General features: G+C 33.3%; 4 protein-coding genes across 4 annotated transcripts; all 4 read left to right on the top strand.

The window, feature by feature from the left end:
• Positions 1-1,467: 1,467 nt before the first annotated feature.
• Positions 1,468-3,628, top strand: LOC124534290 (pancreatic lipase-related protein 2-like). The gene is made up of 4 exons (XM_047110049.1): positions 1,468-1,688; positions 2,430-2,824; positions 3,022-3,355; positions 3,583-3,628. The coding sequence occupies exons 1-4, from the start codon at positions 1,471-1,473 to the stop codon at positions 3,626-3,628; spliced, it is 993 nt and encodes a 330-aa protein (XP_046966005.1). The 5' UTR covers positions 1,468-1,470.
• A 3,820-nt stretch (positions 3,629-7,448) lies between these two features.
• LOC124530690 (pancreatic lipase-related protein 2-like) lies at positions 7,449-12,341 on the top strand. Its single transcript, XM_047104947.1, has 5 exons — positions 7,449-7,508; positions 7,577-7,766; positions 11,079-11,473; positions 11,608-11,941; positions 12,241-12,341. The coding sequence occupies exons 1-5, from the start codon at positions 7,472-7,474 to the stop codon at positions 12,284-12,286; spliced, it is 1,002 nt and encodes a 333-aa protein (XP_046960903.1). The 5' UTR covers positions 7,449-7,471; the 3' UTR covers positions 12,287-12,341.
• Positions 12,342-18,702: 6,361 nt separating this feature from the next.
• On the top strand, positions 18,703-21,568 carry LOC124531351 (pancreatic lipase-related protein 2-like). Its single transcript, XM_047105890.1, has 5 exons — positions 18,703-18,742; positions 18,822-19,011; positions 19,440-19,834; positions 20,610-20,943; positions 21,475-21,568. The coding sequence occupies exons 1-5, from the start codon at positions 18,706-18,708 to the stop codon at positions 21,518-21,520; spliced, it is 1,002 nt and encodes a 333-aa protein (XP_046961846.1). The 5' UTR covers positions 18,703-18,705; the 3' UTR covers positions 21,521-21,568.
• Positions 21,569-23,464: 1,896 nt separating this feature from the next.
• LOC124531097 (pancreatic lipase-related protein 2-like) lies at positions 23,465-25,650 on the top strand. Its single transcript, XM_047105555.1, has 5 exons — positions 23,465-23,935; positions 24,005-24,170; positions 24,273-24,667; positions 24,754-25,081; positions 25,320-25,650. Exons 1-5 carry the CDS (start codon positions 23,899-23,901, stop codon positions 25,363-25,365), a joined length of 972 nt encoding a protein of 323 aa, XP_046961511.1. The 5' UTR covers positions 23,465-23,898; the 3' UTR covers positions 25,366-25,650.
• Positions 25,651-27,968: the final 2,318 nt, after the last annotated feature.

The raw sequence follows: 27,968 nt of genomic DNA, 5'->3' as shown, positions 1-27,968 counted from the left end.
ACATATATCAGCTCTTTTTCAAAGGTTTTTTACTGAGGTCGATTACAGCTCTTTTGAGGGATCCTTGTAGTTTATGCCGCATGATGTATTAAAGCCGCATTTTCGAAAGTCTATTTTTACTTTATTCGCAAGTTTCCTTTGAAATTGACCTCGAAGTAGTTTCTGACTCATATAAACGGAACGCTTAATCTATCCATATTAAGAAAAATTAGTTAGTCAACATCAGCTTCACTTAATATCAAAAATAAAATAAAAATTTTAACAAAAAGAAAAACCGACTTCAAACAAAACACTTTTTTAAAACAAATGAATATGCACTAAAAAGGAATAAAATAAATTGCGTATTCAACATATTTTTTAGAGTCATCCTAAGTAAAATGAAATGAAAAATATTAGACTACTTAAAAGTCGATTTATGATTATATAATGTAATTATAATTATTGCTATATTTGGAGTTTTTATCATTTACTTTTTATGATGAGAAATAATGACTTATTTTCGAAGCGATTTCAAGCAATGCATGTATCACCGTAAGAAAACCAAATTCATTAGTTTACAATCTGACGAGACAGATTGTAAACTATCTAAATAGTGTGAACCGTGAAATAAGATTGCAATTTAACGGATTATTTTTCGCTATATTGTAATCTATCGATGGGAAGCTGTCAATTGTGGATGCATGTCGCGCGCTGATTGGTTGAACTTTATGTGCCCCCCCCCCCTGCCACTCCGGAATCCGACATATTATGTCACCGTAAAATTGCAAATACCGTTAAACTATAATCTATTCGTACAATTGTAATCTGTTGAAAGATTGTGAACGTTTATTAAATTTGCAGTAAAATATAAATAATTTCGATAGTTCATAATATTTCGGTTAAGTTAGACTTTTTATAATTTAACCGAAATTTACTTCGATAGAATGTAAACTACCGAAGAATAACGTTGATCGGCCAATCAGGAAGAGCTTTTCACATTTGACAATTTGACACGGGACAGATTGTGATCTAACAGTTTAACTTCGATAGATTACAATATAAAATACAATATACAATCGAAAAGTAATACGTTAAATTACAATCTGGTTTCACGGCTCACGATATTTTGACAGATTACAATCTACCTTGTCAGATTGTAATCTATTGCAAAAAGGGTATAGTAAAAAATATACCTAATTTCCGCTATGTATTGTAGGATACAAATGGTATGGACATACATAACATACGAAAATATTGCTACAAGTTCCTCGTCATTTTATCTCTAATTTGTACTATTTAACTATGAATGTCAAATCGGATTAAGCCTAATCAATCTAATTTATTTGTTTTTCTAAGATAACCGTTGTAATATATAGAGTAAGATCTCAGTACGGGCATAACATCTGAAATCATGAAACTCTTAACGGCTCTCCTTGCTACAGCAACGCGTTAGTGAAACCTTTAAAATTAAATAATTAAATTTTATCATATATGCTTTATGTGTCGTTTATTTTAACAGTTTGTGCTGGAAGCGCTGTTCCTCTGGTACCAGGAGATAACAGCCACTATGTCGAAGGAGTGAGCCGCTACATCTGGATGCCAGATGGCGAGGGTGTTCCTCATCTGGTAGATCTTCAGGCCCCAGTAGATCAAATGGAGCTGTTTAATAATAGAAATGGCGCCAACAACGAGTACTGGCTTTTTACCAGGTCAGTTATCATAAGTGATACTACTTAATCATTTGTTTATACTCATTTACACAAACTTTTGAAATTTGATTTGATTACGGGTACAAAGCTAGACAAGCGCCACTGAATTTTCATATGTTTAATGTGTGTTTATAAGTCGCCTCGAGCTCGACGGTGAAGGAAAAGATTGTAAGGAAATCTGCTTGTGTCTAATTTCAAAGAAATTCTGCCACATGTGAAGCGACCAACACGCATTGGAGTAGCGTGGTGGCATATGCTCCGAACCTTCTCGTCAAAGAGAGAGGAGGCTTTAGACCAGCAGTGGGAAATTAGAGGGTTGTTACTATTATTATTATAGTAAACGTTTTTTCGTAAACCAGAGCTGCCAATATGCTATATTTCACTAAATAGGTTCAATTTTCAAAAACAGTTGTCTTTTATTCGTAAACAGAAACCTAAACACAAAATACTATGTTTCTAACATCAGCAAAAGAAAAGAAAGAAGATTTTACAGAGAAGTATAAAAGTAAAAGCGTGAAAATGTTTATTTTTGTACATAACAGTACTTAAAATAAAGTGTACTTCGTAACTGTACACAATTTTTCGTGCAAAATAAAAAAGAAAATTATCAACCTTGCGTTGATAATCATAAAATTATTTTTAATTTCTTTTGATTTATTTTAAAATTTTATATATCTCTATTCTAATTGTAACTATAGTTTGATGTTGTAACTTACAAAATCTTGTATATTATTGTTACAGAAACAACCCAACTAGTCGTCAAATTTTGGTCCATGGTAACGCTAATACCATACATAATTCGAACTACCGAGGTAACAGACCGACCAAAGTCATTGTCCATGGATGGAACAGCAATGGCAACACCCAAATGAATCCATTGATAACGTCCGCCTTCCTGGCTGTTCAAGACGTCAATGTGATCGTAGTAGACTGGAACCGTCTTGCAAACGGATTATATACAACAGCAGCGCGCGGTGTTCCTGATGTTGGAAATCATCTAGGAAACTTCTTAATCTGGCTCTTCAATAACGCCGGTGGCAACTGGAACCAGCTACACTTGGTGGGCTTCAGTTTGGGTGCCCATGTCGTTGGCAATGCTGGTCGCACTATCGGCGGTCGCGCTATGCGTGTAACAGGTACAATTAAATTCATATTTTACATATTATATGCTTGAACATCAGACCTTATTTTAAAATTTATCGTTGCGTTCGGAGAACTGGTGTTGCAAAATATATCGATAAACGTGACCAACTAAATATAAGTAATATTATACTTACCTAAGTAATTATTCCTAAAGTGTTCCTGTATTCTAAATATAATGTGTAATTTACAGGTCTAGACCCTGCGGGTCCACAGTGGGGTGGTAACTCTAATGCACTCAATCGTAATTCTGGTATATACGTCGAATCGATCCACACTGACGGTGGTGTTCTGGGCATTTTCGATCCTATCTCTGACGCTGATTTCTACCCCAACGGTGGCAGAAACCCGCAGCCTGGCTGCCTTATTCCCACTTGTTCCCACGGCCGTGCCACTGAGTTTTTCGCTTCCAGTATAAGATTTAACCACTTTATTGGCAGACAGTGCAATAACGTTCATGAAGCTCAACTTAGCACCTGCAATGGTAATCAGCATCGTATGGGGAACGCTGACTTAGGGAAACGAGGGTAAGTAATATTATGCCTTATGTACGAATGTCTCTCATTCTTTCTCTTTAAAGACTCAAATTTTTAATTGTTTGCATAAAAGGTAAACTTTACATATTTGAGCTTAATATTAAGCACTAAGTAACAACAATAAAACAAAATAAAAATGAAAAAATCTGAGTGTATTCCATAAAATGGGACTATAATGTTCATTTTGAGGACTAAAACGTTTTATTATATTGTTACAGATTCGGATTATTCGGTTTGAGGACTGGAAACAACTGGCCTTTCTAAATTGGAAATCAATTTCTGCTTAGTAAATACAAAAAAATATAAATTAAAATTAAAATACCTGTTAAAAAAAATTATATCGTTTCTTTACCCTAACCATATATATTTTAATAATATATTTTTTTAATAGTTTTTAAACAAAAAAATACATTATGAGTCATGAAGGTAAATAACAAAAAAAATAGTCAAAATAAATCATCATAAAAATTCGCACATTACACGAAAATCACACAAAAAAAATGTGCACCTACTCTACATGATTATGTAATTATTAAATTTGAGACTGCAATAAAAAAATTAAGCTTATTTTATTTATTTTTGCGATAGTATTACTTCTTCCACATGACTCGTAACCGCAAGAATTGCGGACTTGAATAATGGCATAGAAGTCACGTTTTTTCACAAAAGATAATTTACAATATATCCAATTAACTGCACATTCTAAATATTTTACTTTGTAAAGTATGTTGCTTTTATTAATTATTCAAAATAAATCTTCTAAAAATTGCTTCCGATATTTAACCTCAACAGATGTTGATAATGTCCTCAAAACCAAATCACGTAGAGATTATTCGGTTTTGCCACCTCGACCTTTCTCAATCTGTTTGTGATGAAATAAAAGTAAAGGCGATTATTTAACTATTTATTTTATGTGTAAGTAATGACAGTGCATAATATATATAGACTTCAGACGAAAGAACATAGGTTTAATATTTAATTTGTGTATGCGTCCTCCATACTCCTAAATTCCTAATATCCTCTCCTGGACGCAGACTCTTTAAATGTAGTCCCATAGATGAGGCGCAGTTTTCATGCTTCGGTCGAGGGAGTCCTTTCGTCATTATGTCGGCGACCATCTCTCCTGTGCATCTGTATTTAACCAGGATTTCTTTGTTGGCAATCTTCTCTCGCACAAAGTGGTACCAGACGTCTATGTGCTTGCTGCGCGCATGGTAGACTTCATTTCTTTTTAGGTTTAATATTTAATTTTTGTATGCGTCCTCCATACTCCTAATAGTTTGTGCAGATTATATATGGCGCACAAATCGTAAAGTGCCACTTTTCATACGGAACTCACATAATTCGATTGGTTAAAGAATCTGACATCAAAGAGTTCAGATGCGAGATAAATGCTAGCTTTACTAATTTCCAAATTCCGAAGAAAACCTAATCGATTTTCCTCTACCTCAAAACGTTCACGTTTTTTAACTCTACTAATCATAAACATTTTTTAAATGTTATATGTGGCAAACGAGCAGGATACTCACTAGATAGTAAGTGATTACCAACGCGTTGACCGCCTTTGAGGAAAGAGTATGCTCTTTTCTCGAAGGTTCCCAAGTAACCGTAGGTGTAAGCTTCTTCTGCAGAAAATGCCTTAAAAATCGCGCTATTGTAGATTTTCGGACATCTCAACTAGATATGTAGGTGAAATTTGAAATTTTCACGAGATATCCAAAGATGAACATCATTTCACTTAATGAGATACAATATAGAGATTGCTGCAAGACATGAATTTGCTTTCTTCTAGACATACTATTCCCTAGATGAGGATGATGAATGGGTATATTGAAGCAAACAACGTTCATTCATTCATTCAAAATATTTCGATGTAGAATCAAAACGTTCCATGAACAAAAATATATGTTATCTCGTAATGACTTGATATTTATTTTAAAATACTTTTTTTCTAACTTTAACTTTCTTCAACTTTGGGAATAATTTAAAATGACTAAGAACTCTGTAGGAAAATTTTGGGGGCTGTAAAGGAGCAAATTTATTTACGGGCCAGTAAAATCGACCTTTCTAAAACATGCTTTATCTCTTAATGCACAATTAAAATAATGCACTTACGTTTAATCAATATCGAATGGACAGGTGTTTTGTATATTGAAGTATTATTATCGTCAGTAGAATCCAAATAAGATTTGATAAGGACTTTATATTCTACAGACGAAGAATTACAAGTTTCCTTAATCCCTACAAAAATTATTGCCTTTACTGATAGATTAAAATCGTCCGTAAAAATTGTTTATTTTAAGGTAAAAACTATAAGTTATTAGTTAGTATTTATATTTATCCTCCACAATGGCGGCGTAAGGTCAAATCTTAATGTGGGCAATTGTATCTTGTTTGCGAGGCCCTTGTTTTTTTTTCAGTACTCTGATCCCAATGTTATGTTGTACTTTTTCAACACCGCCCACGCCTTACGCCGCCACTGATCCTCCATTTTCTTTATTATACTTGAACTCGAGTTTGCAATTTCAAAATGGAACAGTATCTTCACAAACGACCTTTTCCTTAATAACAACCATTCAAAACGAATTCTTTGGAACTACAAAAGTTAAATTTTTTCTTACTTAAATGCCTCTATCTTCTCTTATATTTATGAAAGAAAATTCAATAATATTTTTAAATATTAATTGATATTAGAAAGGATTTTTTCATATGTTAAATATTAAAAACACATTTACATAAAGTTATATTCAGTTTCCAAAACCTTTTTCACTAGAAATCTTAAAATGGAGAAATCTTATACCTTAGGTCTAAATGTTAGTAGGTAATATAGTAGTAATACTCTACTATAGATAGTAGGTCACTATAGTTATGACATTACTACAGAACATATTCAAACATTGAGTAATTTGATTCAAACTTCAACACGAGCATAAATTGAGCATTCTGCTAAGCTCCTTGAATAAGCATAGATTTAAAAGTTATCCTTGAGAATGTGGCGATATTTTTAAAGACCCAATTATTTTTAGTCATATTTATCAGTTTAGTTCATTATTAATCATTACTCAGATAGATAATTTAGTTATCTTGGGCGTTTAATACTATAAAACATTCCAATGAACAACATCAAGCTCCCTACGATTTTTACTAAAATTTAATTATTGTTCTCATTTTATCCATATTTTGTTGAATAATAAGAAAATTTCTTAATGTCATATGTTCGATAGTTATCCAACAAAGAAGGTAAATGTGAAATCATGACTACTCTTTTCAAAACAATCTACATCCAGAGCCAGGGTTCATGTATTTTTTTATAGAATGAAGTTTTCAAAGTGTCAATCTTTGTTATCTTTATTCAGGGGTCTTTTCAAATAAATTATAAACATAGCAACATGCCTAGCTATTTTGTCGACAAATCTTTATAATCTCTTCGAGATTAATGCGCTATTTACAACCCTAATATGTTAATAACAGTATCCACGTGGCCGAAGCAAAAACCATTGAAGCAACTGACAAAACTATATTAGATACACTAAAACATTGTATATAAGATTAAAATGACTTTTTGTTTTATAAAATTTGTATTTTTTTATGGAATGGGTTGGCGGACGAGCATTTGGGCCACCTGATGATAAGTGGTCACCCATAGACAATGACGCCGTAAGAAATATTAACTATTCCTTACATCGTCAATGCCTGTGCCTGTACTTACACTGGCTAACTCACCCTTCAAACCGGAACACAACAATACTGCATACTGTTGTTTAGCGGTAGAATATCTGATGAGTTGGTGGTACCTACCCAGTAAAGTACTACTACTACCCAGTACCCACAAAGCTCTACTACCAAGTAAAATAATAAATATGTACAATTGTAAATAATATAAATAATTATTAAAAAAAAAAGGATCAGGGTAAAATCTTATATAACATACCTACCCTTGTGAAGTCGGTACAAGTAACTTGTCGGAGCAGCATTATCACCAATGTAGTCGTTTTTTCTATTTTCGTCATAAATCGGATTAGGCTTAATCAATCAAATATAATTGTTTTTTATTGATAACCGTTATAATAAATACAGAGAGATGTCGACACATAACACACAGCCACCATGAAACTCCTAACGATTCTTCTCGCTTCAGTAGCGTGTTAGTAAAATTTAATAAATAATTAAAATAAATTGTTTAATGTACTAAATGTATCTGTGTTTCAATAGTGTGTGCTGGAAGCGCCATTCCTTTGGTGCCAGGAGACAACAGCAACTATGTCGAAGGAGTGAGCCGGTACATCTGGATGCCAGATGGCGAGGATGTTCCTCATCTGGTAGATCTTCATGCCCCAGTGGATGAAGCGCAGCTATTGGACGCTAGGAACGGCGCCAACAACGAATATTGGCTCTTTACCAGGTCAGTTTGTACCCACAAACAATGAAACATTTTGCAAATTATATATACTGGGGGGCAAAATACATAAAATATACTGCTATTAATTAAAATCAATGCATTACCACAATAAATATTTAAGTGAAATGAAGGATTCGCCAAATGAATATAATTAGGAATATGGAGACGGGTTTATTGGTAATTCGCCGTATACCCATTTGGTGGTGGCGGTTGGGGTGCCCATAGCGACAATTTTAACCCCCACTTGCATACAAGTAAGACATTTTGTAATTTAGCCTGATTTAAGTTCTTGCTCGAAATGACTTCCCCAATTACGTACGCATTGTTTCCTAAGTTGTGACTCAACCACCAAACTAGTTAAAGTTATTGTAATTCTTATTTTGCGGCTTTTAAATCCATGTCAATCCGTCCATCCAACCATGCATGATAAAGACGAGACTCCATAAACTAGGGATTTCATGTGACCTGGAAATCAACCGGCGTTTATTCCGAATTCCTACCAGGTCACGAAATGGGTTCCACTAACTGCACTACAATTAAGAAATAGTCACTCTCATTACATCAAATTTAATATGTATTATAAATGTAAAAGTCTGTCTATCTGTTTGTCTATTTTCACGACCAAACTGCTGAACCGATTTTGATGAAATTTGGTATGCTGTAAACTTTAAACTCAAAGTCAAAGAACAAAGAACAAAAGGATATACATTAAGGCGCAGGCTAGTCTATTATATATAATTCCCGTGTCACGATGTTTGTACGGGATAAAATCCGTAGCAACTAAACCGATTTAACTTATTTTCATGTGTGTTTTGTTCCAACCTAAGATATAGAATAATGGATATCTCAATTCATAATTGCGATATTATTATATTAAATGATGTGCTCAATATCTGATAAAGAGTCTTAATTAAATTATCTTTTAGTTTGATAACATTCACACAAATGGATTTATTTCAGTTAATACATTACTCTTTATTAAAGCAAAATATATTTTAAGACGCAATTCTCCGTATTTTTATCACTAATTATGAAAAAATTGAACAATAATATCATATAAAAAATTCAGTGCATGATAAGCCTTAAACGATAACATTGAACTCTTTTGTATGTGTATTTTATTGTGATTTTTATTTGTCACTAGCTGTGCCCGCGACCTTGTAAGCGTTTGAATTTAAAAAAAAAACATATTGTAGCCAGTGAAAGTCCCGTCAAAATCGATCCAGCCGTTCCAGAGATTAGCCGTGTATACATACATATGCATTGAGTAAAATTTTATTTTATTTAGGGCTTTTTTAATATTACAAACAGACACTCCAATTTTATTGTATGTATATATTAGACCCACTGGAAATTACACTGACTGATTTGTTTACCTTACATCACAATCTTGACGTTTTCGTCCAATTTGCCAAAACATTGCTTTATATCGAAGTCCCATTCTTTTCTTCATGGAACATGTCAGGTAAAAGATGCGATCCACGAAAATATGAAGTATCACATCCATCAATAGTAGGCATATTCATATCTAAAACATTTCGACGACTTTACAGAGTTGATCTAAACAGTGGGTACTTCTTTTTGACAATATTGTTGGTAAATGTTCCTGGCCAACATCTTATAAGTTTTTGCGAACAGTTAATGGTCGAGTATATCAAGACGCTTGTTGCGAGCTGCAACAGCACGAACATGACAACTATTTGGCTCTTGCTGATGCAGCTTTAAAATCTACGCCAAATAAATAATATTCGTCAACAATTTGCAATTATTCTGACGACATGGCATCAAAATCAAAGTCAAAAATCTTTATTCAAAGTAGAAGTGATTACATTTTCTTATTGATAGTCAAAAAATCTACTACCGGTTTGGAATTTAACACCTCAGACCTGAGAAGAACCGGCGCAAGAATCTCAGCGGGATCAATTTTTTTTTTTCCTACGCGGTACACATTGTGTAAATATAAAATTGATTGCCAGGCAATCAAATGATTTTTATGTCAATCGATATCATTGCTAATGAGATTTCATCGGATCAAATATCAGATGGATTTGATAGAATTTTTAAGTTCCTTGGATTTACCAAGAATGCCGTCAGAGAATCTTCGTCTGAAAATTGATTTACCGGTTATTCTATTGTGTAACTTAAATTAGCTAAAGTTATGCAAGGGTACGTGATTACTAGTAGTAGTCATCAGAATAATTACCAGAAACTCGCTTCAAGCTACGATATTCACCGGAAAGTTTAACGGCAAAGTCGTCCTGTTACCCCGAATAGATATGATACTATCAGATCTACCTTTCTATCTACCTTTAGCTATGACAATTGACAATTGCTATTTGCGGCTCGAAGTTGGTGAATTCGTGTTTCTCCCGTGAGCAGCTATATGTTGCATTCTCACGTATTGGAAAAACATCGAATTTATTTATTTTGACGATAGACATGAAAATAATGATTACTAAAAATTGACTGCTGACATAACCTTCCTTGTAAGTATATTAAATAGTCGCATTGACTGCACACTGCTCCTGGGCAAGCTTAATTTGATAACACCTAAAACCATAAATCGACGTCGTCAGCCTCTAAATCATGTCCCAACTGCTAAGACAAATTATAGGCAGAATTCTTTTCTGATAAGAGCGTCTGCTAGTCTTAATGAGCTTATCGAAGTTTGTAAAGATTTTGATGTTTTCTGCAGAAAGCATAATAACGTTAAGCGATACATGACAGAAATGTTTGCAAAGACATAGTTATTTTTTATTTTTATGTTTAACTTTTTTTTCTCTTTTTTAATTTTTTAATATGTGGTCTCATTGGCGGTTTTTTGAAATGATACTTAGTTTTATGTGTATTGTTGTTATTATTTTTGGTATTATTTTTCAATTCTCAGTCTCTTTAATGCTATATGTGAGAACTGTTATTGGCCTAATAGTTATTCAATATTTGTTATTTTGTTTATCAACTGCGGCTGTATGTTCTCCAATTAAATAAATAAATAAAATAAAATAAAAATAAATAATGTAAAATAATTATGACATTCAGTGTTGAAACAAGCATTTGATAAATTCATAAAAATTTAACATTTTCTTTCCAATGAAATCTAATTTGGACTTTTCATAATTCCTTACCAATCAATTACTTAACAACACTCATAGCACCTAATAATTGAATTAAATACACGAAAACCACAGCAGCTCTTGATCGGGTCTGCTAGAATATTATAGAAATCGAGCCAGTGTAAACCACATGGCGATAAAATATGTTTATTCAAATATCACAAAAATACACTTAGCTTATGGTTTGTTTTATTTGTTTCAGACAAAACCCAACCAGTCGTCAGGTTTTGGTCAATGGTAACATTAATTCCGTACGTAACTCGAACTACCGAGCTAACAGGCCCACCAAAGTTATTGTCCACGGATGGAACAACAATGGTAACACCCATATGAACCCGTTGATCACCTCCGCCTTCCTGGCTGTTCAAGACGTCAATGTGATTGTTTTGGACTGGAACCGTCTTGCCAACGGCTTATACACAACAGCAGTGCAAGGTGTACCTGATGTTGGCCGTCATCTTGGAAACTTCTTGATCTGGCTCTTCAATAACGCTGGTGGTAACTGGAATCAGCTGCACTTGGTGGGCTTCAGTTTGGGCGCTCATGTCGTCGGCAATGCCGGTCGTACTATTGGAGGACGGGCTGCCCGTATCACAGGTACATAATAAACTTTGACATCTTCGTAAAAGATAACTCGAGTAAAATACAGTTTGTTCAATCTCTTGAAATATAGGATACATTTAATTCTTCAATATTATTAAAATAGGTAATAAACGTTTGTGTATTCACAGGATTGGATCCCGCTGGCCCACAGTGGGGTAATAACGCCAACGCACTCAATCGTCATTCCGGTATATACGTTGAATCAATCCACACCGACGGTCGTGCCCTGGGTATTTTCGATCCCATCTCTGACGCTGATTTCTACCCCAACGGTGGCAGAAACCCACAGCCTGGCTGCCTTACTCCCACTTGTTCCCACGGCCGTGCCACTGAACTTTTTGCTTCCAGTATAAGATTTGACCACTTCATTGGAAGACAGTGCAATAACCTTAATGACGCTCAACTTAGCAGCTGCAACGGTGGCCAGCTTCGCATGGGTAACGCTAACTTAGGAAAGAGAGGGTAAGTGATATGTCATATCTATGAATGCCTCTCATTCTGCCATTACATTAAAATATTTATCAGAAATCAAATACACAAATGATCGTTATTCATCCGATCAACAAAATTAAGCATGTGTGCTTCATTAGCGTTGGTTTACTATACGAAAATGTGTGTGTGTGCACTAGCTTCTTACTGCTCATCTCGAGGTTTTCCCTTTTGCACGGAATGTTAGAAGTAATAGCATACATTTTGACTATGGCCATTAATGAAAACTATACTTTGAATCGTTATTAATTTAATTTTTGTAATTGTTACAGATCGGGTCTATTCGGATTAAGAACTGGAAGCAGCTGGCCTTTCTAAGCAACGCATTGGTACAAACTCTCATTACAAAATATTAAAATGGCTTTTAAAACAACATTGTATTTTTTTTCACCTTAAGAGAATACAAGTTTCTTTTTAAATACTGGTAACCCATTCCGCTCCCACAAGCTATTTACGAACAAAGAAAATAAAAAGTGCATTTATAATATTTATTTCAAAGCAACTTAACTTTGCGTAATTTATATATTCAGGCGCATTATTCTCTAAAATGTTAGAGAAAATTAGAATATATAAACGTATCTACGTACGTACGTATCTCTACCGATTTATTCCTTATGTTATTAAAACCTAATAATTCATATATTAAAAATTGCCTGAGAAATCAACATGTATGTATACATATATTAGATCTGATGAGTGCAAAAGACAAGGGAAAGTATGGAAAGGTTTAGGAGAGGCATACGCCGCAAAGGCGATTACTACAATCATTCTTTAATATCTATGTATATACAAAAAACTAAAATATAATGTATATTTTTCTTAAACTTTAAGTACCTGACGTGGGTGTTTCACCGTCTGTGAGACAGCCCCGTCACGTCATTTCGGTTTTTTAAATAACCGTCTGATAGACGTCACGTCATCATTTATGATCTAACTAAACCACCTCAGTACTAAAAGGTTAACCATTGTTATAACCTAGAATAAGTACTAAGTAACAGTTCTTTGTAGTAGAAATAAAGGCTATTTTTTTAAGAGTTAACAACCCACAATAATATGAAAGTAGGCCAGTTAAGCACTTACACCCACAACAAATCATTTTTTTTATTCAAATTTATATAATATAGGTATATAGAGCATTTTAATTTTTACAGAAGTAATTGTTAATAAAGTTGAAGAAATTTTGTACTATTAAAACTGTAAATTAGTTCAAAGGTTTCAGAAAATCGATATAACACATGATTTATAGACTTGAATCAGTGTCAATTAAATACATACACATACTATACTAAATTATAACATTTTGTCCTACCCTCTTTATGAATTTCATTCCAGAGACTCCAGTTACTAGCAAAACATTTAAATATTGCGGTAAATATAAATATGGTACAAATCATTTATGCGTGGAGTAATCATAATCCATATAAGCGTGGAGTTAATACCTGTTGACTTCCAAGCAGGATACATTAATTGAAATAATTGTATTTAATTAACATGACGTTGTATTTTTTAATTGTTAAAAAAGAGTAACTACTGAGTTTCTTGCCGGTTCTTCTCGGTAGAATCTACTTTCCGAACCGGTGGTGGCTTCACTTAATTGTGGAATGACGATTCAAAAGTGCTTATAAAAGCCTACTTGAATAAAGTTTATTTTGATTTTGATTTTGATTCTAAGGACCTATGGTTAAGAATAGCTCTATAGACCTACTACTAAGCTTAGCCTCTAAATAAAATCACGATTTTGTTATATTATAAAGAATAAGATGACGACAGTTTTATTAATACAACTATTTATTCACAAGTTCTAAAACTCCCAATATATTGGATATTTATACAAAAGTTGACATAAAAGTTGGGCTGAAATTATAACAGATACTAATTTTAGTGATTCTAAAGTTAAAATTAATATGTGTAATATAAATGCCATAACAATGCCCTGGGATTGCAACACCGGTAAATGGGAAGTAGAAAATGGGCTAACGGCACGGATTCATGTAAATTGACACTTTTGTGAATTAATAAAGGAATGATATGCTTTTGATACAAATCATAGAGCTATATTAATTACAAATATTATTAACAGACCTTTAAGCGAAATTATTGAAACTATTTTAAAAAGTTTTGTTATTTCTCAACTCGTCATGTGTCAGTTGTCGTCGTCAATCTCAACAAGCTAACAATTTAAATTGGTCGCATTATCTTTGATTGAAATCAACATCGACATGTCAAAATTTGTTTTTATTACTTTTTTACTATCTAATCACTGTATCTGTGGATTTTTGTATCATTCGAACACCAACGGTGAAACAAAAGAAATAAATATTAAATTTTTATTTTTATCCAACACATGTTGCAGTTTTAATCTTTAAATGTCGCAGACGACGTGACGAGACAGATTGTAAACTGTCGAAATATTGTGAACTGTGAAATATGATTGTAATTTTGGTATTATTTTTCGCTTTATTGTAATCTATTGAAGTTAAACGCTTAGATTACAATCTCTCCCGCGTCAAATTGTCAACTGTCGAAAGCTCTTCCTGATTGGCCGGTCTTATTGTAAGAGCGACCAATCATATGTCACCTTTAATATTCGGTAGGTTACATTCTATTGAAATTTCAGTTAAATTATAAAACTCCAATCTTACCCAACGGAAATATTATGAACTATCAATATTGTTTCTATTCTATTGCATCTATCGAAAATTTACAATTGCGCGAAATTGATTATAGTTTAGCAGTATTTGCAATTTTACAGTGAAATAATATGTTGGATTCCGGAGTGGCGCGTGGCGGGGAGCACATAACATTCAACCAATAGGCGCGAGACAAACATCCGTTCTACGCCAGTTCACAATATGACCGGTTCCCATCGATTGATTACAATATACCAACAAATAATACATTAAATTGCAATCATATTTCACAGTTCACAATATTTGGACAGTTTAATGTAATCTAACGAATTTTGTAGTCTTACGGTGTCATATATATGGTCAGTTACAGTTAAAACCTTACTGACTTTGAAGCCTCATCGACAAGTTGGCGCTGAAGTTCAACAACTACAACAATTTCCTTCTAATTAATAATATGTATATATATAGCATAACATTTAAAAACATCTCAACCATCAAATAAATGAATAAAAACATATTTTTTTATTTAGAAAATAAACGGATATAAATTCGATACTCTTTCTATAATTTAATTATATAGTATGCCAGTAAACCACAATTACAGAAATGTTTTAAAATGCACTTTTGGTACACCAAACAATTGCGCAATGAATATTGTAACATAGATTTACATTGACTTAAAAATGTATATACAAATCAAAATAAGTCAAAACAAGTACCACGTGAAGATAATTAATTGATACTAAATCAAAAAATTGTTATCAAAAATATTTTCGTATGATTAAGTATTAAAATTTTGATTGATGTTGATTTCAAAACTATTAACAAAGTGAAGAATTAATATTATTACTACAAGCAATGATATTCTAATAAACAGATATGTTATATCCATACTAAACAACAGAAAAAAGTGTGCCGCGCCAGGGACACGCCAGGGACACACAAAGGGATAACTAGATGTTTTAATTACGCAAAACGTATTACTACGTAATTATGATGTATTATAACGTATTACTACGTAAAACGACTAAAGGCAAACGTCCCAATTAGGACGTTTTCTAGTCTTCACTTTTTGCGCGTTAATAACATATCTGTTTACTAAAACATCATTGACTACAAGTATTTAGAACGTTTTGTTTACAGAGACACGTTCGATATAGATTATGTCGAAATATCGAGCTCCACCAAATAAAAATAAAAAAATACGGTAAATATCCCGTTTTAAATACTTGTATTTAAATCAAATGTGGAATTATAATAAAAATAGTATTCTATTAATAATTTGAATAGTATAACAAGACTTTTTATAATAATTATGTACCTATGTAAATATGAACCAAAATTAGAATCACATTATAATCTTACCAGAAGACGATACAATATTTACTTAATCTTCCAGTTAATATAAGATCTTCGTATCCTAAGACCTTTGAATTAATTAATACTTATAAAGTTTATTGCTGTAAATCAAATATTAAACAATGAAATTATTGTTGATAATGATGAATCGACATTTTTTTTATCTGATATCTAGTGAATTTGGAATATAGGTTCCTCAAATTTTGATAAGTATAGTACGACACCAATTAGATGTGGCATCGGCAAAATTCGTAAAACCGATTACTGGCGATTTACACAACCAATAGAAATAGCTCCCTATCGCGCCATTCGTCGCTATAGATTCTCACGTCACTTCAACCCGAGAAAGCAAATCGACGTGTCAAATTGTCCAATATATTAGGTCATATGATATTACACGTTGTTACGTTTGTGTAAAGATCATATTCGCATAAGAAATAAATATTGATAATTTGGGATGACGTACACAATTCGGATGTGATCGGTTTTGCAGATACTACATCTATGTTGTTTCGTACTATACTAAAAATTCAAATTCAATTTGTATAAATAATTAAACTACTTGAATAATTTTTTTTAAATAGGGTCTTATGGGAAAACTGCTGACTTTAGGAATGGATACTTAGGGTACAAAATATTTACATAGGACTCTGAACTTCATAGAGAAGTTGCACAGTTGTAGGGACTATTTAAATTAAACAAGATCGAGGAAAAGTCCAATTATAATTTGTGTAAAATAAATAGCTATGTAACTATTTAACTCATTCGATAATAAGAATTGTTAAGTTATATATCCCAAATTCCCCATTCAGAGCGAACAGTAAGCATCATAACAGCATGTTATGTCTAAAACATCATCTTAGCCGGAACCACCGTGACCACCGTGACCACCGTGACCACCGCTGGACTAAAGTCTCCGTCCGCGACATAAGCGAGTCTTGCTTTACACGCATCTACCCCAATTTGTTAATATGCAATGAGATCTAAGAATTTATATTCATGGATAATTTAAATTTGATATGGCAATGAAAATCTACATTAAAAATAAAAAACAAACCACTTACGAATACTTACTTACGAATTGCTGCGTATTTTTTTAATGATTGTTTTATCTATTTATGAATGTAAATTTTATCATCTATTCTAATCTTTGTAAATCGTATACAGGAAGGAGATTTGTGGAAATTATTAAAATTGACGAGTGTTCATTTAAGAGTTAAGTGAACTACAGCAGAATGACAAATTAAATTTAGTTTCATTAATTATTACAATTACTATTGTATATTCTAAGTTTTGAAGTTATAAGTTATTTTTATACTAAAATCTACCTTTTATATAATGTTTAAATTGTAGAATTTTAATGTGACTTTTGATACCTCTCTCTTGAACTTAAAACTATACTTGTCCATTATTTCGGCAAGACAATTTTTACTTCATTATTTCGTCATGTTTTCTATTTACATTCATTAATTTTTTATCGGCGTAGTATTACAAGTGAACAGGATGCAGATATAGATAATTCAAAGTTAAGACTAATACGATTATAATTTCAGCAAGCTAAGAATATATGTATGTTCATCTGTTCCTGTATGTCTTCTAAACCACCTGTAATGAATTTGTAGTTAGGTTGTTTATACATGTTTTAAATAACGGTATTAAAACAAAAGAAAATATAGTCAATATTAAATAAATAGATCAGTATTGATTGAAATTCCTCATAGATTTTATTTGTGGAGCAGACAGTCACTAATATGAAGAAAGTAAGAAGAAAAGAACATACGACAATAGAACAAAAGGGCCTGTCATTACGTTTACCTTCCCAAGTAGTAGAGTCTTCGACGACGCATTCATGATAGTTATTATTTAAGTTGTTCTGCCTTTGTCCTACGAATTTCAACACAATAATACAAAGTAAAATAATGGTATCCATAGTTTAGGAAAGATTACTTGTAAAATATAAATAGCAGCTGTGTGAAGGGCAAAGCAGGGCTCTTAAAAATTGAAAAGCCTATGGAGATGACGGCGTTTCTACAGAGTTATTGAAAGCAGCAAGTAAACCAGTACTGAGGGAATTCCAGAAGCTTTTTAACTGTGTTCTATTCAAAAGGAGAACTCCGGAGGCATGAAGTAGGAGGGTGGTCGTCCTGTCGTTCAAAAAGGTTGACAAGAGCCTGCTGAAGAACTATCGTCCTATATCCCTACTGAGCCACGTCTATATACTGTTTTCAAGAGTAATCACGAACCGTCTTGCTCGAAGATTCGTCGAATACCATCCCCCGGAACAGACCGGGTTTAGGACCGAATGCGGCACCTTAGACCAAATCCACACAGTGCGGCAGATTATATGTGAACTTTGAGAGACCCTTTACTCGGTTGAAATCTGGGCTGTTCTGGAGTCCCTGCAGCGTTGCCAAGTTGATTGGCGATACATCCAAGTGATGAGATGTCTCTTCGAAGCCGGCACCATGTATATCCAAGTACAGAACCAGCAAATAAATCCCATACCATTGCATCGATGAGTGAGACTATTGTTCACTAATGCAATAGAGGATATGTTAACTAGAACGTTAACAGGACGTATTTGCATATAATTTCATTGATACAAAAATTTTCGCATTTTCTTACGGAGAAAATATTCCGTGTGTGACATAAATCGGATAATGACTAATCAATCAAACATAATTATTCTTTAATTGATAACCGTTGTAATAAATACAGGGAAATGTCGACACATAACACACAGCCACCATGAAACTCCTAACGGTTCTTCTTGCTTCAGTAACGTGTCAGTAAAATTGAATATGCAATAACAAAAAGTAAAGTTTCTTGTCTAATGTACTAAACGTATCATATTGTTTTATTAGTGTGTACTGGAAGCGCCATTCCTCTGGTGCCAAAAGACAACAGCCACTATGTCGAAGGAGTAAGCCGGTACATCTGGATGCCAGATGGTGAAGGTGCTCTTCATTTGGTAGATCTTCAGGCCCCAGTGGACGAAGCTCAGCTTTTGAGCACTAGGAACGGCGCCAACAACCAATGTTGGCTCTTTACCAGGTCAGTTTGTATATGCATACAAGTGAACCTTTGCATATTAAGCTAAGTAGTACAAATATGTAAAAATTCTACTATTGGTCAAAATGAAAGGATTGTCAATTTCAATATTTAACTTTTTTGAAGGTTTATATATTTGAAGGTTTTGGCATTATAAATTAAATCTTCTCTATATTTGATTCATCATCGCCAAGCGCAAACTATTGAAGCTTAGGCCATAAAAATTGGTGAATGATCCTACATCGTTTTATTGAGTACACACCCACTAATAAAATAATTTGGGAAATTCTTCTCCTAAGGGGGTGAACTAATCGTCGAAAGTTAGTACTTAAGACCGTAATTTTATTCAAATATCACTAAAATAAACTTATCTAGATATACTCTTTTATTAGTCTGTCGTAATTTTTTATGGTTCACTTCATTTTTTTCAGACAAAACCCAACCAGTCGTCAAGTTTTGGTCAATGGTAACATTAATTCCGTACGTAACTCGAACTACCGAGCTAACAGGCCCACCAAAGTTATTGTCCACGGATGGAACAACAATGGCAACACCCAAATGAACCCGTTGATCACCTCCGCCTTCCTGGCTGTTCAAGATGTCAATGTGATCGTTTTGGACTGGAACCGTCTTGCTAACGGTGCATATACAACGGCAGTGCGCGGTGTACCCGATGTTGGTCGTCATCTTGGAAACTTCCTAATCTGGCTCTTCAATAACGCTGGTGGTAACTGGAATCAGCTACACTTGGTTGGCTTCAGTTTAGGTGCTCATGTTGTTGGCAATGCTGGCCGCACGGTCGGGGGACGAGCTGCCCGTGTCACAGGTACAATTAACTTTGCATTTTAATCAAATCAAATCAATTTTATTCTTGTAAACTTCACAATGAAGCGTTTTTGAATCATCAATAATTAAATACTACCACCGTTTCGGAAAGCAGTTTCTAGAAGACACGGCAAGAAACTCGTATAGTTGCTCTTTTCAAATAAACATATTTACAATGCTTTTATTTACAGTAATTAGTGTCCTATGTTGAAACCCGAGCCTAACTCCAGGCGTTTCTTTCTAAAAAAGTACTCTTTTAATGAATAAGATGATTTATATATTAATTTAGTCTTAATAATCTTTTTAAATTTTGAAAATGGTAAATTTATTATATTTTCCGGTGTCTTATTATATATGCGTATACCATTGCCCCAAAAAGGTTCTATTTACCGTATGCAAACGGAAACTGGGGATTACAAGTTTATTCTTATTTCTTGTAATAATAGTATGTATATCAGCATTGATAGAATATTTTTTATATTCTTTTGTATAAAGATTATATTATCATAAATATATTGTGAAACAGCCGTTAATACACCTATTTTTTTAAATTTCTCGCGTAATGATGTCCTGGAACTAATATTGTAAATAGATCGGATAGTTCTTTTCTGTAGAATAAAAACAACTTTAATATTTGCTGCATAACAACATTCCATATGACATAAGACTGTGAAAATTACTAAAATAAACTAGCAGTACTTTTGTCTGTAATGTAATTTCTTAAAATGTAGGATACATTTAATTCATTGATATTATAACTGTTTGTGAATTTACAGGATTGGATCCTGCGGGCCCACAGTGGGGTAATAACCCCAACGCACTCAATCGTAATTCTGGTGTATATGTTGAATCAATTCACACCGATGGTCGTTCCCTGGGTATTTTCGATCCTATCTCTGACGCTGATTTCTACCCCAACGGTGGCAGAAACCCACAGCCTGGCTGTCTTACTCCCACTTGTTCCCACGGCCGCGCCACTGAACTTTTCGCTGCCACTATAAGATTTAATCGCTTTGTTGGAAGACGATGCAACAATCTTAATGAAGCTCAACTTAGCAGCTGTAGCGGTAGTCAACTTCTTATGGGTAACTCTAACTTGGGAAAAAGAGGGTAAGTGATATGTCTTATCTATAAACACCTCTTATTCTGCCTTCTTACCTTTATGAAACGAAATTATTCATTTAAGTCGTTAATTGTACATTGAAATAAGTAAATATTTGATTACAAATACTCAAAAATAAGCGAGGTATTTAAAGTAAAACTGTATTTAGAATTCTTGATTATTATTAACTTTTTTTATGGTATAGGTTGGCGGACGAGCATATGGCCCACCTGATGGAAAGTGGTCACCATCACCCATAGACAAAGACGCTGTAAGAAATATTAACTATTCCTTACATCGTCAATGTGCCACCAACCTTGGGAACTAAGATGTTATGTCCCTTGTGCCTGTAGTAACACTGGCTCACTCACCCTTCAGACCGGAACACAACAATACCGAGTACTGTTATTTGGCGGTAGAATAACTGATGAGTGGGTAGTACCTACCCAGACGGGCTTGCACAAAGCCCTAACACCAAGTAAAACTCGTTCTAAATAGGTTTTAGTTTATTTACATGAGTTTTTTTTATATTGTTGCAGAGCGGGTATTTTCGGATTGCGAACTGGAAGTTCCTGGCCTTTCTAAATAAGACATCGCACACATTTTAATTATTAAAATACCTTTCAAAATATATTTAGGTCTATGTTTTTTTATACCTTAATTAATGCTTCACACGAAAGAATGTTTTTTATGCTATTGTTAGGAGGACGAGCATATGGGCCACCTGAAGGTAAGTCACCTCCGCCCATAAACAATGACGCCGTAAGAAATATTAACCATTCCTTTTATCGCCAATGCCACCAACCTTGGGAACTAAGATGTTATGTCCCTAGTGCATCTGAAAGAAAGTCACCCTGATAAAGGAATTAAATTTGTCAAGGTTTAGTTTTTATTTTTAGGTTAACGGCACATTGCCATTATCATTATTTCTGGTATTTAGCTGACGAGCGATCGTGGGTTGTCAGGAATTAAAACCACGTGTATGAGGTTGTTTTACAATACCCAATAACTATTACAACGAGATATTATCAGTAATACAATCAACTCAAGTAATGACGCTCCACCAGGCACGTTTTGTTTCTGCGAGATGCAAATGAATCGTTTTCCGTTTGGTTTCGCCTACAAAAGAGACTGAAGTCGCGTCAGAGCGAAGAGACGTCAAAACCGCAATCATATAAAATGTCGCTATCAGATGTCATTATCGCTTTTGACGTTTCTTGACACTCTCAAAATACAGTGGCGCCGTCAAACTTATTAATAAACTTTTCGCAAATTATATAGCCGACGCACTGCTCACTAGAATCTAGAGATATTTTCTTTTTACATTTTAAAAGATACTCTTCTATAATATACTTACCATTCAAAAAAAAAATTTTGAAATTTTATGATTATTTTTTTTTGATTAATTTTACACCTTAAACCAAAAGAAAATACGAACCATAACCTTTTTTCCCCATAAGACTCTTCAGTATAATATTACTTATATTTAAAATAAAACAAAAACGTAAAAATATTGCAATACCTAACTCAAAAATAAACAATGAATAAAATGTATTCTACCGCCAAATAACAGTACTCAGTATTGTTGTGTTCCGGTTTGAAGGGTGAGTGAGACAGTGTAACTACAGGCACAAGGGACATAACATCTTAGTTCCCAAGGTTGGTGGCACATTGACGATGTAAGGAATAGTTAATATTTCTAACAGCGTCATTGTCTATGGGTGATGGTAAGTGGTCACCATGTGCTCGTCCGCCAACCTATAACATAAAAAAAATGTATTACGATAAGGATTGTTTTCCTAGTGTTTCATATTTTTTAAAAAATTTTTTTTCTTTTTCTGCCTTAAGGTATTGTTTAAACGGTTACATAAATAATATTAATCACAATATTTTTTGGAAATCTTCACTGTTACTCTATATATGATGCTGACGGTACAAAAATGTTATCTTTAACGTAAATATGTACTGTCTTCGTTGTTAATAATGGTTAACGAATTTTTAGACATTTTTAATTAGGACCAATCTTTTACACTAACAGCAGCATGATAGTGAGTGGTGGCACTACGAATTACTAGAATTTTAAAATTACAGCCTTGTAGGTTGACATGTAGTTAAATGTTGCAAAAACCACAACTAATATAATTAGCTATTATAATTAAAATAGGGATGTTAATTCTCAAATAATACTTCTTTCATTAACTCAGAGGCATATCCATTTCAAGGTCGAATATAGACAGTGAAGATATCTCTTATTGCTGTTTTAGGTATAAATATAGCCATATATTTTGTTGCCACTTTTCAGCAAATATAATCATAATTTAGGTAGTTTTCAAAGTTAGTTAAACGGACATTATTTATTTCGTCAACTTAATAAAAAATATTAGGGTTTTCCCAAAACATTGCAAAATGTCTCCATAATATTTTTAAGTACTTTCATCTTATCATAGTTTCTTATCAACATAAATACGCAAAATACTGGTACATAAAGCAGTTCAATGCCATTTTCTCCTCTGTCTGTCAAATGTTTTGTTCTCATGCATGATAAAAGTATTGACAAACTTTACTTTTATCAAAAACCAATTATTCTCGAATGTACAATAATGATTATGTACGATAATTCATATGTAAATAAATTACATACTATAATACCTTATAATACATTGTACGTCAAACGTGTTTCATCACCTTTGACAAACCTATAGGTCTTATTGTATCGTAAATACACAATGCTTCCATGTGGAATACATATGGTAATCACGCAATTACATTAGCAAAGACAAGATTATCCGCATAATAATTTCACGTTTGTTTATCATTAGTAAGATTAGGTATCCATATCAAAAAGTATATTAAATTATAGGTTCGATTATGAGGTATTATATAATATAAAAAATAATATAATATTTAGAAGCGAATAGACATTGTCTGGGATCAACCGTCGTTCAAGAATTATTGGTACCAATATGAAGAACTTGAAGATTCTCATCTTAATTGCAACAAGTAAGTTGTAAAACGCTGTTTCAATTTATATATACGTTTAGCTTATTATTAATATGACATAATTTTTAGTATGTACCTACAATGTTATTGCATCCACGGTACCTCGTGTGGCTAATGAAACCGAGGAGGATGAGCTAGTGATTGAAGATTTATCACAATACAATAATTTTCAAAACGATGTCCTTGAAAAATTACTTAATGCAAACGATAACAATGCTTATTGGCTGTTTACGAGGTAAGATAATGATCTACACTTAAACGTATTATGTCAGTCGAAACGATCAAAAGTGATTTAAATTGAGAGTCAGAAATTATTTTCAATTTACGTTTATTACAGAAAGAATCCAATCACACCCCAAATAATTGTAAACGGAGACGCAATATCGTTATGGACATCAAATTATGATGGTAGCAAGCCTCTTAAAGTTATTGCTCATGGATGGGGCCGTGATGGCACTTCTCCTGTAAATACTATGATCACGTCAGCCTTTCTAGATGTATCTGACGTTAATGTAATCGTTGTTGACTGGAGAGACAGTGCTAGTGGTAACTACGTAAGTGCTTCAGTAAGTGTACCAGCTGCAGGCCGGTTCCTTGGAAACTTCTTGCAATGGCTGATTCGTACCGGTGGAGGCAATTGGGATAATGTACACCTTATCGGTTATAGTCTTGGCGCTCATTTAGTAGGAAATGCTGGAAGGGAAGTAGGAGGTCAACCCATTAGGGTTACTGGTGAGTAACCAGTATCGTATGAAAAAACTATATATATATGTTTAAATAATTAAAGAGCAATGTTAACATATCTTTTCAATTTCCAGGACTCGATCCAGCTGGTCCATTTTGGAGCAATCCCTTTGCATTAAACAAGAACTCTGGCCGATACGTAGAAGCAATTCACACCAACATTCTTGCTCGGGGTATTACAGAACCCATAGCCCATGTGGACTTTTACCCCAATGGTGGTCAAATGCAACCAGGTTGTGATACAAATCAGTGTTCACATTCTCGCTCTTATATGCTATTTGCTTCGAGTATTCGAACAAATCACTTTATCGGTAGAGAATGCGCCGATCTCTGGCAAGCTGTAATAAACCAATGTTATGGTAGAACTTTTAATATGGGTAATGGGAATTTAAGTAAGAAAGGGTAAGTCAATTATTGAACTATTACGAGATCATAATCATAGTATGATGTTCACACTAAAACTATTTAAAAAAGGAATATGTTCCTTTTTTAATATATGCTTTATAAATTTGTCTATATATAGATACCATAATTGAATGAAAAAACTGGCTCCAAATTTGTTGAATATCTTAAAAATGTTTGCGTGGAAAAAGTATGGTACATTATGCGTATTTCAAGTTTTTTTTTAATTTCCTTTCAGAAGTGGTATCTACGCCGTAAACACGAGAAGCAGCTGGCCTTTTTAATCATTAAGTACATACTCCTAGGATAATTATATTAAAACAATTGAAGATACGCTCCTTATTTAAAGATCTTGGTCTAATTTTCAAGATGTCAATGTTCTGAAATATATTAAATAAGATCAATCGTGTTCTAAAGGAATTATTACGTCTTTAAAATATTTAATTGACATTAAATAAGTATTTTTATCTGCTCTGGAGTTGCCTGGAAGAGCGTCTTTATCGACAAGACAGCCTCGTAACATCAAATGTCTCATTTACTAATTGTAACTGTTCTGTCTTAGTGTTCAATAAACGATATTATTATTAAATTATGTTTTAAAATACAATATACATTCAGTTTCATTTGGAATCAATGTCAATAAAAATAAATCTAAACAGATTATCTAAGTGATCCTAAAAAATTTAGAAAATGTTGAAAAATATGTTAGTTCAACCTTCTAGCTTTTTGATGGTTTAAAAATTACAATTTTTCGACACACCTACAGAAACGCGTACATACAAACAAACACATTAAGCGCGCGTGCACCCTTACACACAGCCATGTTTTCATCCACTGCGCTCTTTTTTCTTTTATACTTTTTTAATTTATTTTTACCATTTTAAATTAGTCTGCGGTACACATATTTAATTTTGGGCTAATTCTTCTTAGCGGGTTATATAAATAAGCATTAAGAATAATCAGTTAAACTCTATGAAATGCCAAAGCTGATGTATATAGTGCTCGTAGATTATAATAATATTTATTTATAGCCATACTTATTATATACCTAACTTATATATTATTTAAGCTTCATTTCGTAACTAAATAAATCAAATGTGATTTATTTAGTTTTACATTTCGTGATTTTCGTACTCGACAGTGAAAAAAAGTCTTAAGGGCCCTGCTGGTATCAAATTTGAATGAGACTCTACCACATGTATCCACCAACTCAAACTCGAGCAGCGCCGTTATATGAACTCCAAACATTGAGGGATTTACGGGCATATTTTTTTTAACCAAAAGAAAAATATAATATTAAATTTTTAGTTTTAAACACATACATTTATTTTTAGTACATGAGCCAAACAAAAATATATGTTTAACAAATCAATTATAAGATATCGAATAAATTATATTAAAAATATCTTATCAGAACGTGTTATATATACGTCATCGATATAATTAATATTAAATAATAGGAATTAATTAAAAAATCAATAAACAAATTTTATTTTCGTACTCTTTCGTGCAAGTGTACCAACATTTTTTGTCTCACTGGAAAAACCCAAATACCCACTAAGAACCAACGGTACCCCCTCTGTCTCTTATGAAGGGTATGAAGATATCACGTTCGCCTGCTATCGTGATCGTGAAGCCTGTGTACTTGTGACAACCTGTAAAGCGTAAGATTGATTGATGTGAAATTTCGACTGCTGATAGGTAATAAATATATATGGGTTCGAAGAATCGGAACACACGTTATCGCTCATGCGTATATCTTGTTTTAAATGTATGTGTCCACCACTACCACTCGGATATTTCCGATATTATATTATATTTTGAAAAAGGATCTCACCGATTGCGACTTCTTGCAATAATTTTTACCATTTTATAGAGTTACTAAAAATATTTCGTTAGCATGTTTTTAACTTTAATGTAGGGCAATCGCTATATTTAAAGCATAATATATTCTGGTAGTTGTCATGTCAATAGCTCTATAAATATAATTTGATATGAAATTATTTTGTTACAAAAATAAAATATTTTTGATGTTAAGTCGCCATTTAGGTAATTATTGCTTGTTTTTTATTTTCTATTTCACAGATGGCAAACGAGCTGAAGGCTTATCTGATGGAAAGTGACTACCGTCGCCTATAGACATCTCCAACACCGGGGGGCATTCAGATGCGTCGCTGGCCTTGAAGGAAGGTCTACGCTCTTTCCTAAATCCTAAGGTTTCTAAATCGTATCGGTTCGAAAAAACCGCCAGCGAAAGCTGGTTTCACAGAGTGGATGTGCGAGGCAGAAGATATCTAACAATCGTCCTGTTGTGGATTTTCGGACATTATTAATTGATTATCTTATAAATCAAGCAAAAATGAATGTTAAAATCATTATTGGATATTGCATCATAATCTTTGTTATCTGGATCAAGTTATTTGATTATTACGCATAAGATCTGGAGTTATTCCAATTTGACTGTACTATAATCAAAACATATAATAAAATTGGGGTGTCTGTTTGTAATATTCACATAACCGCTATATACTATTCAGTACCGTGCGCAGTCCTTGCGCGTACCAATGACGTAATGTAACAAAGGCTACCTAATACAAAATAATAAATATAGTGAAATCTGCGTCCTAAACAATAACATTTCTGTTAAAATCAAACGCGCGTGAAGTCGCGGCCACTGCTAGTATGTTTTAATATAATTGCACCTAATATCCTAGTTCATTTCATTATTCAGTGTACTGAACTGAAAATTCTCGAAATTTAAAAAAAAAACGTGCCTTTACATTATTTTCATATTTCACGGTGGGAATTTGCGACAAAGTCGCCTTGCTGTTTCGTCAGCGGCTCGCGAAGATATGACGACTCGGAACGATGAACGAAGTACGAACAC

Source organism: Vanessa cardui, chromosome 1, assembly GCF_905220365.1.
Source record: "Vanessa cardui chromosome 1, ilVanCard2.1, whole genome shotgun sequence".
Classification (NCBI taxonomy): domain Eukaryota; kingdom Metazoa; phylum Arthropoda; class Insecta; order Lepidoptera; family Nymphalidae; genus Vanessa; species Vanessa cardui.
The sequence above is the reverse complement of the archived record's forward strand: the minus strand, read 5'-3'. Positions and strand labels throughout refer to the sequence as shown.

Coding starts and splice junctions, on each gene's coding strand:
- LOC124534290 (XM_047110049.1), top strand. CDS start 1,471: ATGCTTTATGTGTCGTTTATTTTAACAGTTTGTGCTGGAAGCGCTGTT. Junction 1,689..2,429: donor GAGTACTGGCTTTTTACCAG/GTCAGTTATCAT, acceptor TTATTGTTACAG/AAACAACCCAACTAGTCGTC. Junction 2,825..3,021: donor TCGCGCTATGCGTGTAACAG/GTACAATTAAAT, acceptor TGTAATTTACAG/GTCTAGACCCTGCGGGTCCA.
- LOC124530690 (XM_047104947.1), top strand. CDS start 7,472: ATGAAACTCCTAACGATTCTTCTCGCTTCAGTAGCGT. Junction 7,767..11,078: donor GAATATTGGCTCTTTACCAG/GTCAGTTTGTAC, acceptor TATTTGTTTCAG/ACAAAACCCAACCAGTCGTC. Junction 11,942..12,240: donor GCTAACTTAGGAAAGAGAGG/GTAAGTGATATG, acceptor TAATTGTTACAG/ATCGGGTCTATTCGGATTAA.
- LOC124531351 (XM_047105890.1), top strand. CDS start 18,706: ATGAAACTCCTAACGGTTCTTCTTGCTTCAGTAACGT. Junction 19,012..19,439: donor CAATGTTGGCTCTTTACCAG/GTCAGTTTGTAT, acceptor CATTTTTTTCAG/ACAAAACCCAACCAGTCGTC. Junction 19,835..20,609: donor ACGAGCTGCCCGTGTCACAG/GTACAATTAACT, acceptor GTGAATTTACAG/GATTGGATCCTGCGGGCCCA.
- LOC124531097 (XM_047105555.1), top strand. CDS start 23,899: ATGAAGAACTTGAAGATTCTCATCTTAATTGCAACAA. Junction 23,936..24,004: donor TCTCATCTTAATTGCAACAA/GTAAGTTGTAAA, acceptor CATAATTTTTAG/TATGTACCTACAATGTTATT. Junction 25,082..25,319: donor GGGAATTTAAGTAAGAAAGG/GTAAGTCAATTA, acceptor ATTTCCTTTCAG/AAGTGGTATCTACGCCGTAA.